Below are 12,469 nucleotides of genomic sequence, written 5' to 3'. Positions count from 1 at the left end.
TTAAGCTTTCCTAGCTGGTGACAAAGTCGCTTGAGGGGCGTCCTAAAGGCCAATCGGGTACACCGTATCCGTTTAATGCTCGGTAGAACTTCGGTGGAAGTAGTGCCTGAGCGTCCGGCTGATGGAACTACCGTGGTCCGTTTATGTACACCGCAAAGCTTTGTGTACAGCCAAGAGAGTGAGAGCATACATCTTGTTCAATGATCCATCGGCTGTATTACCAATATTAGTCTCCCAGTGCTCCTGGTATAGCCTCGGCTAAAGCCGCGGGGGTAGGAGGTCGCATTGCATATTCTTGGCGACTATCGTCATTTTCTGCTCTCTGATCGGAAGCTCACCAATGTTGGCTAGACTTCCAAGGTTGTATACTCTGCCTAGCAGTGAAACTGCATGTCTTGGAATGATTGTGTTGGTTCTTTGTTGTTAGATTGCTTTCACTGCCGATTTTCATTTGCTCTTTGTTTCTCTCTCGGCTTTACATTATCCACCCGTTTGCATACCTAAAGCGAGGTTGGAAGAATTCGGCTGCGAATGGCATTACTAGTCGTACATCTGTATACCGCTTGTAACGTTCTGCCCGTTCACAATATTTGAATAAGCGGGTCGTATTCGTATTCCCCTATGTATATTCTAATCAACGATCAGTTGTGCAGGGACAAAATCCACTTTGTAAGTACTTTGTATATTCATCTGCTTTGGGTTCTATGAAGTGCGATACATGTATATCCAAAGGCTCCCCACAACCCGCTACTAACGTTAGCTATTTAATCCCAACAGTTGAAATTTTTATATATTTATGGGCCACAACAACCATAGTCAAGAGCTAGCGCTTCGTGGGCGTTCGTTGATGTCTCAACTCACTCCAGTTACATTATTTTATTCACTTTGCTCTCTACCTTTTACAAATATGAAAATGTGTCATTGTAGAAGCTAGGCCCCTTTGAGTCTCGGTCTCTCATTCAGAACTAGTCTGTACCTATGTTCATAGCGAGATCAATGACACACTCGGAGATCCAATCTAGCTTTAACGAAGAATGGAAGCTCCACGTAGATTTCCGAAACTTCCTATAATGGATTCTCATCATCCGTTCTTTGTCTGATAAATCCCATCTACAGGACATGAACCCAAGCTATGTTGTTTTTCTTTCACCTAAAGGTTCATTTCTAGTATCTCTTTGGTACAGTAAAAAGCACGAGCCAGTTATTTGAAACGAAAGTCACCTTCAAATAGGGCTCCATGTATATGGCTCCGGCCCCAAATCTTGCTAAAGATGCGCTTTGGTCAGATAACGGCGGAGTATGAAAGACTATGCCCAGCATCCTCGACTCAAAGCCTTGAAATCTGGCGCAAATTCCGAAATTAAACAAGAGAGAATTAAATATTCGTGGATCGGGCATACCAAATCAGATATGAGAGAAGAATTGTAACAAGTGCTACGATGGCCACTTTTATGAGGTATGCTTCATCTGTGATTATGCTCCTACTGGCTGCCCTCTGCCTCTGCCTCTGCCTCTTTCAGGGCCGGATATGGGCTGCGCTATTCCCTGCCACCTATTTCTGGTCTCCTCCAACAAGTCTCGCGGAGTTTTACCCTCCGCATTTGGTTGGGTCATCAACATAGCGGCATCTTCCCCAGCAGCACTGTTCAGAGCACGCATCATCTCATCCTGAAGTCTGATCTTGTTCGCGGTTGTCACTTCCTTATCTCTCCCATCACGGCGTGCATGATCATTCAAAAACCCTCGCGCTGCCGCATGGAAGGGTGTTTCGCGGAGAGTGTTCCGAGCCCTGAAATCCGCTCCATGCTCAATTAAGAACTTTGCCGCTGAGACCTGTCGCAGATTCTGAGCAAAGACGTGTAACGCTGTTTTCCCGTTGTTCTCGGTATGGTTGATATTGGTACCGTGTGACAAGATTGAGTCTAAGAGCATAGTGTTGATAGGGTCGCTCTGATGGGTGTGATACCCTAGTAGATGTAGGATGGTACGGCCCGAGCCATCGGGGATGCGAGGGTCAGCCTTGTATTCGAGTAAATTGCGGATAGCAAGCTCAGCATACTGGCTGCAACCGCACCTAGCGTGGCTTATAGCAGCATAGTGTAGGGGCGTGAATCCAGTGTTGTCAACGAGGTTGATACTAGTAGAATCATGGTCGAGGAGCAGCCGAAGGGTTTTTGTGATTCTAAGCTGCTTATCCAGGAGTCTACAATCAGTCTCTCCACGGCCGCTAGCTGCCCAGTGTAATGGAAGCCGCCCATCACTGTCACAGGAGGAAGCCAGGTCAGGGTTGCCGTTGGTCTTATGATTTTGATGATCCAAGAGCAATTTAACAGCATCAGAATTGTAGAATAAGCTTGCTAGATGGAGCGTAGTCACATCATGCGTGTGAGTGTTTGTGGTACTAGACTGAAGTGGTACTCTGGCATGATGAAGGTGTTGATGTTTGAGGTAGATATCGGCACCGGAATCAATGAGCCGTTGAATTAATGGACCATTACCCCTTGACACAGCAAGCCCAAGCACACTGTCTTGAACCTGATTTCCCCAAGAGGAGAGATCATTCGGCAAAGGGGGAATAACATCCGTCGCTGAACAGCCCTGGTCGAGAAGAAAATTGATCAACTGATGGCTTCGCGCAATCCGATTCCGAATCCACTCATTCCGATGAAGGCCCTCATCTTCCACTTCGTCGGCGTCTTTGTCAAGATATATCAGCGACCTCGCAGCTGCGAGAATCGGCGTATCTCCGGAGTCATCTCTCTGATGCAACTCCACCGTTCCGAGCGGTAACGGATTCTCTGGATCGTCATGGCTGTCCAAGATGAAACGCACGACATCAATATTTGCTGCACCACATGCGTCGAGCAGCAGGTGGAAATTGGGATTGAGCTCTTTAACAATTTCTGGGGCTGCAGTGTACACCTCCAAGAGGATGTGAAGAGCCTCAGAGCTGCCGTACGAGGCTGCACTGAATAAGGTGTCCTCCAAGTAGGGTGTCCCAGGGGCAATCACATCCTCGGGAGAGCACGAGGCAATAAACTGACGGAGGTGAGAGATATCATTTTGCTTGATGATGTTCACAAGTCGGTTTCTGCGCCTGCCGATGATTTGAGAGGGGGATTCCGGAAGCTCCAAGTGGCTCGAGGTAGGAGAATTGCTCTCTGCCATGATAATTTACTCTCTTTCTTCTCTCTTGGCTTGTTTCCCTTCTTATATCAGCCGTTCATTCGTGAAAAAAGAGAAAGTGCGAAAAAAGGGGGAGTTGGAAGAACGGAGAGGGAAGAAAAAAGGACGAAGAGGGCCTTTCTTCGATCCGACCGTCCATTTCTCTTACAACCCACTCGAGGAAAGCCCTACAAGTTCTGATGTCCGGCGGAATAACGGCCTCTAGATATAATTTGACAAAACTAGGGATAGAAGGACAATTTAGTGATTTGTTTCTCTGCTCTCGGGGCTGAGACTTACTCGTCGAAAATAAGTAACTTATGACTGTAACTAGATTCTGTTCGTGGCAGTACTGCCCGCTGGATTTCATTGTTACTATGCTCCCCAAAACCCACAATTCTGGCTATGTATTTTAACGTTAGGTTATGCTTACCTTCCAATAAGCTGCAAACTATCCAAACACATAGGCGGTGTAAAGACTAAAGCTGTGGCTCCTTCTCTTCGAATCTGACATATCTTTTGTTGTAGTAACCACAGCTCTCCATTAATGTGACTGCTTCCACTTTCCGAAAGAATATCATTTAATCACTAAGATCAGTCTATAACTTTCTAAGCCACGTTCTTGGAATCATCCACCTCAGCACCCCAAGGTCCATTCCCGTCAAAGGGCTTCTCATTTCGATTTCCTGGCCGGTCAATATCAAAGTCCAATCGATCCGGAACCTTCAGCCCAGCTGGAAAATGGTATCGAATAAACCAGGTTGAAACGCCATCCCGATACAACCAAGGATCCTCCGTCCGACGTTGCCACTCTTCCAACTTCCCTCTCAAATCATCCAATACAGCAGAATACTCTGGGTCTTTTGCGATATTGTTGACTTCATTTGGATCGTTCTCCAAATCAAATAGCTCTTCCGGCGCTCGGAAGAAATAATCCTTGAGCTTGCGTCCGCCGATTGTGATTTCGTTGTCTGCTGAGTTGCGAATATCTTCCCAGGAAAGAGACCCGTAGAGATCAGCAGCAAATGGGAAGTCTAAACGCCATGCGAGGTTGCGGTGGTATTTGTAGCGTCGGTCCCGAATGAATCGCGTTGGCCAGTAATTTGTCACCTCATGGAACGTATGCGAGCCAAAAACTTGGTTCCAGTCTGAGAGCCTCACGTTACTGCCAAGAACAGGAAGCAATGAGCGACCTAGTCGTTTCTTAGCCGGATCGACTGCACCAGGATGGCCTACATAGTCGAGCAAGGTAGGCAATATATCGATATATGAAACCATGTCACCATTCACAGCGGGCTTGATATCAGGATGCTTGATAATCAGAGGAAGCCGGACACCCGCGTCGAACAGGGTAGTTTTCGAATTGATAAAAGGCGGTCCGTTATCGCTGATGAAGATCACCAAAGTCGAATCCGCAACACCGGCTTTTGTCAGGGCATCCAAAACAAACCCAACGCCTTGATCAAGCCGGTGGATGGAGTTGTAGTACTCGGCCAGCTCAAACCGGGTACCGGGAGAGTCGTTGATGAATGGTGGGATTTCGACATCATCTGGATTATAGTTCCCCGTCTGGATTCGAGAGTCGTACACCTGGTCATTTCCAAAGCCGCCTCTCGTGCGATCGCGGTGGGGATCATGGAAACCAATCGTCAGGAAGAAAGGTCTCCCATCGGATTGCGAATCCTGGAAGAAGTCCCTCGCTTGATCAGCGATAACGGCAACATCCCTCGTTTCACTCTCTTTTTTCACTTCCCAGGGATAGACTGCGGAGGGTCCGACATGGATTTTGCCCAAGATTCCGGTCCGATATCCACGTTGATTCAACAGCTGAGGCGCCGTCTGGACGTGATCAAATGTAACGAAGTGATGGCGGTGACTGGCAAGTCCATATTGGCCATTTTGATGAGTGTGTAGACCTGTGTAAATAACAGAGCGACTCCCACTGCAAGAAGCAGTACTCGCAAAGGCGTACTCAAACCGCGTGCCTTGTCCCGCTAGCTGATCGATGTTCGGGGTTTGAATAGTTGAAGCTCCATAACAACCGAGCTGCTTGCCGAGGTCATCGGCGACCATCAACAGGATGTTCTTCTTGCCTGACATTTTCAACCGAGTCACTGAAAGTACGACTCGAAATTCTCTTATCAGTAGCTTTGGGAAATTCGAACAAATAAAGATAAATTTCAAGGGACCTGCTATCAAACACTTTGTTCTATTGGTGCATTTACTTCAGATCAAGCCTAACCCTCTTTGTTCAATTTCGGTGTCAGCGCGATCTGCTAGAGAGATGATGTGCTTCATCGCAAATGAGTCAAGAACAATTAGCCTCCGTTAGCTTCCAAGGTGTTTAACCGAATATTAATTAAAAATGTTGTCATTCTCTATAACTATTTCCTATTGGCTAGCGTCTACCCTTTTGATCGCGGAAATTAGTACTGTACAATGAACTCAGTCTGAATCAAACACGATCTATAATGCAAAACAGACATTTCGAATAAAACCATTTTCCTTATCCCATCTCGGGTGATTGGGTGGGTGAATTATGGCGCCTTCGGTATAACATATTATGCTGCTCAACAGAACTATTAGAAACGACCTGGCGTAATTCCTCAGACCTGGAATTCTGACAATTCCGCTTAAATAGATCCAAATGTACAACAGTCGCAGAGTTACAACCATAAGTTACTTTTCCATTGCCAGAAGATGAAGATATCCCTTCTCTTCCTTCCCCTGCTGTCGGGTATCGCCGCTGGTCAATTGACAGGCCCCGTAGGCCCTACAACAGCCCTCGAGAACAAAAACATCGAGTGCAACATCCTCGATTATGGCGGTGTCGCGGATAATAGCACCGATATATCGACTGCACTAGAAACTGTGTTTTCCGAATGCGTCCGCAAAAATCCAGGAAGCCGTCTCATTGTACCGGAAGGTGAATATTTGATCAAGCGAGGTGTTACGCTCAGTAATGGTACGAATTGGGCTTTCCAACTGGATGGATTGATTACTGCTGCATATGGAGGAGACTGGACAATTGAGCGTGAGTTGGTACTCCAAGGATTTGCCGGCAGAGACATCATCAATGCCACCATCAATGGAGAGGGTGACCAAAAGTTTTTGTTAGATGTTCTTGTTATCGTCAATGGTGAGTGTAATCACTCTTTATGCAAATAGCAAACTCTGACATCGAGAGACAGCTGTGGATTTCGAGTTTTATTCTTCGAATGGCAAGGGCGCTTTCCAGGGACAAGGATATATTTACCGGAACCTCAACAAGTAAGGAAACTTGCATTTCTTCGAGACAAAGCTACATCTAACTGGAAGGTGTGAATTTCTAGCACTGATCGCCCTCGCCTCATACGTCTGATTTCTCCAAAAAATGCCTCGGTACATGACTTGATCCTTGTCGACAGTCCCAAGTTTCATATTATTCTCGATTTCGCTGTCAACGTGGAAGCCTATCATCTCACGATTCGAGGAGGAAACCTGGGCAGTTACGATGGCATTGATGCTATTGGCACGAACTATCACATCCATGACAATGAGGTATGACCTGGAGAGCATGGTGCTGAACCTAGTTCTGAAGCTGAACCGTTAATATAGGTCACAAATCGCGATGAATGCGTTTCAGTGAAGAGCCCGTCTCATCATGCTTTGGTTGAGAATTTGGTCTGCAACCAGGTTGGGTCTGGAATCTCCATCGGCAGCTTGAATGTGTCTGCTGAGATCTCCAACATCGTGTGTTCTCTTTCAATTAATACCGAAAATCTCTTAGGGACTGACTTACTACAGGAAGCACGTAATATCAGCGTTATCCAAGGCAACAACATTGCATTTATCAAGACATATCCTGGGGGATCTGGATACGTCACCAACATCACGTTCTCCAATTTCCGTTCTCTCGGAAGTTTGTATGGGTTGGATATCAATCAGTATTGGCAAAACACTTTCGAGCCCGACACTGGTGCTGTCGCATTGAGTAACCTAGTTTTCCGGAACTTCTCTGGTGGGTTCACTTCTAACATTTTGTGGGCAGTGATAGACTGACAAAATACCTAGGCTCCGTTGCTGATGGTGTAAAACGCCCTCCACTGTACCTTATTGCAAACGACCTCACGTATGCAACGAATGTCACAGTCGAGGACTTCAGCATTTGGACTGAAACAGGTACCTCGGTTGTCAACAAGATTAGCAACATTTTTGGAACTGGGGACAACAGTTACGGGCCCAATAACGGCATTGCGTCCCTGAATTCGGGCCAATCTCCTCATACTTACACTAGCACATATACAATTACCGCATCCCCAACTGGATGGAAAACCCCAAGCACTCCGACATGGGCTGCACCTAGTACCGGCTATGGCAGTAAGCTGAGCACCCCAGAACTTACAAAATGTGACTAACATACGCGTTGATAGCTGCATCTCCTATCCCCGTGTATAGTCCTGCTCCCCTTTGGCGCCCTGGTGGAGTGGACTATGATTTACATTACTGGGGGAGTTTCTAAATGAGAAGAGAAAAAGAATAGATTTATACCTGGGGGACTGTCTGAAAGAAGCTCGGAAAGACTTGCTTTGTTGTGGATGCAAGGGATGATTGGTATGAGGGTTTGAGGTGGTTGGGGGAAATCTAGATATAGCAATTTACATAGAACTCAATGTAACATCGAAATGGGTATCTTAGTCTTGATTGAAATGTAAGAAATGTTAAATACTTCTCCAAAAACCATTTCCTCCCTTAGTTGAAGAACTGTCAATCCATATACCTACCTGGCAAGTGATTCCAGACTCGGGACGTTCCACAAAGCTTTTCCAAGACAATTATTCCTTGGCACTCGGACGACAGTCGGAACAAGTGTAGGTTTAAACTCGGAGTCATACGGCTAATTGAAGGTAGTGTGCCAAGGCCGATGGATCTGAGCAAAAATTCATGTCGGTATTTACGGCGGCGTCGGGTCCCTCAGTCATGCCAGAAACCCTGAAAGCCAGATATATTGAACAATAAAAATCTTCCACCAATGTAACACTGCGAGGTTGCATGCGTTCACCGCTGATTGCTTCGATTAGGGAACGGTTGATGCCATCGGCGCTTACATGGCGAAAGAATCGGCTAAATAACAAGGCTTGTTTCTATTGACCAAGAAAACCGTTCCTACTACAACTTGCTTGGCCTTTCTTCTCTAGTATTTACCAATTCAGCCTATTTAGATTGAGAAGGCGTCTTTGTCTACCTGAGAGGATGATTCGTTATCTCCTCGATCGGAGTCCCTGCCTCCAGTCAGTTGGCGTGAATCGCATCATGGTTTTGACAGAGCACGTATTCTTTACGGCCTTTTGACATGGTATCTTGGAATAGAAAATATTTTCTCGAGAAAAACTTGGTATATAACGGACGATGTCGCTGTACTTCTTATTATGACATCGCCTTTGTCCTTCCAACCTCATTCGCATCGCGTTCATTATATACTGCACCGAAGGTGTGTTAGAAAGTCATGGAATCGAGATCCTCAAAGGAGCCGCCGGTCTCATACTCTGAGCCTCAGGATAGTGAAGACTACCATTCGAAGGAGGAAGCTCTGGCCACACTTGCAGAGCCAGAGCAGCCTCGCGAGTCCCAGTCTCTATTCTCTGCTCTCTTTTCGCGGAAACGCAAAGTCGACCCTGATGCAATTGCCACTGTTCGAAGTGTCTTCGATGATCCATTGCTTGGGGAATTCTACCTGCCCAAGCCCGACTATGAGAATCTGCACAGATTCGACATCAAAGAAAGATGGACGCACCGCGAGGAGACGTCCGTGCGACGCAAAACCGACCTGAAGATCTTGGTCTGGATTCTTGTCATGTTCTTTGGGTTGAACCTCGATCGAGGCAACCTTGGCAATGCTGCTGCTGATAATCTCTTGGATGACTTGAAGATTACTACGAATGACTACAACAACGCCCAGAACATGTACCGTGTTGGATTCCTCGTTGCCGAGATTCCTTCCCAGATGCTCGGTAAAAGATTGGGTCCAGATCGCTGGATTCCTTTCCAGATCATTTTGTGGTCTTTGGCCTCGGGTGGTCAATTCTTCATGCATAATCGGGCGGGCTTCTTTGCTTGCAGATTCTTCATCGGTCTTTTCATGGGTGGTTTCATCCCTGATTCAATCCTATATTTGTCTTATTTCTACACCAAAACGGAGATGCCTTTCCGTCTTGCGATGTTCTGGTTTGTGGACTCCATGTCTGGTGTGATTGCCTCTTTCATCGCCTATGGTGTCCTGCACATGCGTGGAGTGGATGGCCGCGAGGGTTGGCGATGGTTGTTCCTAATCGAGGCTCTGATCAGTATTGTGATCGGATTCTTGAGTTTCTTGTTCTTGGTCCCGGGTCCTACACAGACAAAGACCTGGTGGAATCCGAAAGGTTACTTCACTGAAAGAGAAGAGAAGATTATCGTGAACCGTGTCCTGCGGGATGACCCTTCAAAGGGAGACATGCATAACCGTGAAGCGCTTTCCCTTGGAATGTTATGGCAGAGCTTGAAGGATTATGACTTATGGCCGATCTATGTCATCGGGATGCTGTTTGAGATCCCGACTTCTTCACCAAAGACCTATCTCACGCTATCGCTCAAAGCCATTGGATTCGGCACTTTCCAAACAACGTTATTAACAATCCCCGTCACGGTGTTTGGGGCTATCAACCTTGTCCTGGTAACTGAGTTAACAGAGCGCTTTCACCAAATTTCAATCATTGGTCTACTTACCCAGATCTGGAGTCTCCCACTTCTCATCGTGCTTTATACCTCGTCCGGATCGCTGTCGAATTGGGGCCTCTATGCGGTGACATTCATTCTGTTAGGATGGCCGAACCCACATGCAGCACATGTCGGATGGTGCTCCCGGCTCAGTAATGCCGTGAGAACGTAAGTACTCCTAATCATTTGTTACTGAACTTCTTTGAATACTGATCCCCCTTGTAGGAGAACCGTTTCAGCCGCCCTTTACAACATAACTATCCAGCTCTCTGGTATTGCCTCCTCAAATATCTATCGCAAAGACGACAAGCCCCTCTATCGCCGAGGAAACTCCCAACTCATCACTATCAATATTGCTACTATTGTCGCATATATCTTGGCAAAGGCATACTATGTGGCCAGAAACCGGTGGAAGAAAACGCAGTGGGAAAAATTGACGGCTGAAGAGAAGGCGACGTATCTACAAACGACTACCGATCAAGGTAATAAGCGGTTGGATTTCCAATTCGATAGTTAATGCGAAGGTCGGTACACCGAAGAGTGCACCACCCTGAAGGATACATGGCAGGCGTCGATCCAGGTAGCTCCGATAGGGACCAGAGATCATTTCAACATATACTATACAGTCGATTCATCCTTCGCCTTACAATATTCCTAGAACATTATCACTAGACAGTGCTCTCAGCTGCCACGTTTCTCCATACTATAGATTACAGGGCCTCGGACAGTCATAGGCCAGAAGCTCTTTCATACCCCAACATTTATGTATCTACACGATTTACCCACATATAGAAAACACGTAAACGGCAAGCGCATGGAGTAAGAGCAAAAAATTAGAAAGCAAGCGGATAAGGTAGAAGCATGACTTTTCAGGAAAAGCTTTAAAGTGAAGGTCCGTTGGCTAGTTCACCAGTGGAAGGGGCAGCGCGCGGGATAATTTGAGATAACCATATTAACTCTGTCAAACATATATCGGCCATTGCATATCTCCGGGTTTTCCACCCAGGTTTGCTTGCAGAAAACTATGCGTCGAGTTTGAACGTGTTCCACAGCTACTCCCTCCACCTTCACGGTAAGAGGATCGTCGACTTCGAGGTATATGCGGGACTTGTGTTGACCCGGGATCGAAAAGCTGACGGAAATATCCATGGACTTCAATTTGGTGGCATGATAGATAGTGTAATCATGGAGGGAACCACTAAGAAATTCACTGTTAGGTCACTAGATGTTAGGACACTAGACATCAACATTACCAAAGACATACAGTATGACCACTTTGGTCATCTGGTGGTGGATGGTGAGAGAAGAAGGAAAGAGAGGAAGAGAAATCAAGGTCAATTATAGTGGTCAGTTTAATAGGAAGTCTCGAAAACTTGCAGACACTGAGGCAAAAAAAAAAAAAAAGAAAAAGAAAAGAAAAAGGTGACAAAAGAGAGGCCAAAGTAGGGCAGAAACAATATATGCTACGGTATACTCGCTTCGAGGCTTTCGCGTAGAGACTGTTCAATACTTCATGGCAGTATATACACATTTATGACCCCTGCTGTATATACATTTCCACAGTCCAAAAGTAATATGGCCGCCCAACCAAAGTCCAAGTTCCCATGCGACTTCACCTCGGAACCAGTCCTTAGAAAGTAGCATTCGCCAAATTATTAGCAAAGTTATTCTCATTGAACGGAACATTCCCAGATCCAAAGTCTGTAGTATCCAGCGCATCCTGAACAACAGCTACAAAGAGGAAAAAGCGTCAGCGCAACTATATCCTAAAGACTCCTCTCCAGAATAAAGGACTTACTTGACATAGACTCCCAAGCAACAAGTGGCTGAGTCCCACCAACAGTACTCGTAAGACCACAACTATGATCAACAGGCCAAATAGACTCATACTTGATCAGGGAAGCAGTGCCATGAAGCGTGAAGCCATCAGTACTGCAATCCCAGCCGCCGTGAGCAGAAGGACAAACAGCGACGACGTTAGAAGCTGAAATCGTCGTGGAATCTTTCAGCCAGACAATGACGCCTTCCCAGTCGTGCCGGTGGCCGATTCCTGTTGATGGTTCGTCTTTGGGGAAGTACCATGAGTACATTAGGGCGTAGTAGTCGCCTGAGGTGCTTGCTCTGACTATTCAGCACAAAAAACGTTGTTTAGAATGATTCATGTTCGACAATCTGTGTTTAGGAAGACGCTCACCATATATTTGACCGGTGCTGCTGCTACAACCATCGGAGGAACCACCTGTCGGCTTAAGACCAGCGCTGATTTTATACTCTGTTAGAGCAACAAAATAATGAATAAAAGACCAGGAATGCAACTAACTTGGTATTACCCGCCGCATCAACACCAGGGAACGGAACACATCCATTGACAACATACAAATCCGGCTGGTAAGCTAGATAAACCTCCCCGACTGTCCCACTGGGCACAGTCTGCGGCAACCCAACAATCTCATCAGACGCGACAGTTCCACGGCGAGAAAGGGCATGGGGAGAGGCGTGCGCCACAGAGAAGGCTGCGAGCCCAGCAAGCAGATGGGAAATCATACTGTAAGGGTTGGCGTGTGCAAGG

General features: G+C 46.5%; 5 protein-coding genes across 5 annotated transcripts; 2 read left to right on the top strand and 3 right to left on the bottom strand.

The window, feature by feature from the left end:
• Positions 1 to 1,481: 1,481 nt before the first annotated feature.
• PENARI_c003G09010 (ankyrin repeat domain-containing protein) lies at positions 1,482 to 3,168 on the bottom strand (the record flags this gene model as incomplete). Its single annotated transcript, XM_022628628.1, has 2 exons — positions 1,482 to 1,513; positions 1,593 to 3,168. The coding sequence occupies 2 exons, from the start codon at positions 3,166 to 3,168 to the stop codon at positions 1,482 to 1,484; spliced, it is 1,608 nt and encodes a 535-aa protein (XP_022491282.1).
• Positions 3,169 to 3,774: 606 nt separating this feature from the next.
• PENARI_c003G00272 (sulfatase family protein) lies at positions 3,775 to 5,265 on the bottom strand (the record flags this gene model as incomplete). Its single annotated transcript, XM_022628013.1, has 1 exon — positions 3,775 to 5,265. One exon carries the CDS (start codon positions 5,263 to 5,265, stop codon positions 3,775 to 3,777), a length of 1,491 nt encoding a protein of 496 aa, XP_022491455.1.
• A 600-nt stretch (positions 5,266 to 5,865) lies between these two features.
• On the top strand, positions 5,866 to 7,666 carry PENARI_c003G00977 (putative rhamnogalacturonase; the record flags this gene model as incomplete). Its single annotated transcript, XM_022628069.1, has 7 exons — positions 5,866 to 6,304; positions 6,357 to 6,435; positions 6,498 to 6,705; positions 6,763 to 6,897; positions 6,952 to 7,165; positions 7,219 to 7,524; positions 7,578 to 7,666. The coding sequence occupies 7 exons, from the start codon at positions 5,866 to 5,868 to the stop codon at positions 7,664 to 7,666; spliced, it is 1,470 nt and encodes a 489-aa protein (XP_022491971.1).
• Positions 7,667 to 8,650: 984 nt separating this feature from the next.
• PENARI_c003G08382 (putative MFS transporter) lies at positions 8,651 to 10,417 on the top strand (the record flags this gene model as incomplete). Its single annotated transcript, XM_022628582.1, has 2 exons — positions 8,651 to 10,068; positions 10,126 to 10,417. The coding sequence occupies 2 exons, from the start codon at positions 8,651 to 8,653 to the stop codon at positions 10,415 to 10,417; spliced, it is 1,710 nt and encodes a 569-aa protein (XP_022491493.1).
• Positions 10,418 to 11,530: 1,113 nt separating this feature from the next.
• PENARI_c003G06844 (NPP1 family protein) lies at positions 11,531 to 12,444 on the bottom strand (the record flags this gene model as incomplete). Its single annotated transcript, XM_022628477.1, has 4 exons — positions 11,531 to 11,631; positions 11,699 to 12,025; positions 12,095 to 12,159; positions 12,221 to 12,444. 4 exons carry the CDS (start codon positions 12,442 to 12,444, stop codon positions 11,531 to 11,533), a joined length of 717 nt encoding a protein of 238 aa, XP_022491667.1.
• Positions 12,445 to 12,469: the final 25 nt, after the last annotated feature.

The sequence above is a fragment of the Penicillium arizonense genome (assembly GCF_001773325.1).
Source record: "Penicillium arizonense strain CBS 141311 chromosome Unknown PENARI_contig003, whole genome shotgun sequence".
Classification (NCBI taxonomy): domain Eukaryota; kingdom Fungi; phylum Ascomycota; class Eurotiomycetes; order Eurotiales; family Aspergillaceae; genus Penicillium; species Penicillium arizonense.
The sequence above is the reverse complement of the archived record's forward strand: the minus strand, read 5'-3'. Positions and strand labels throughout refer to the sequence as shown.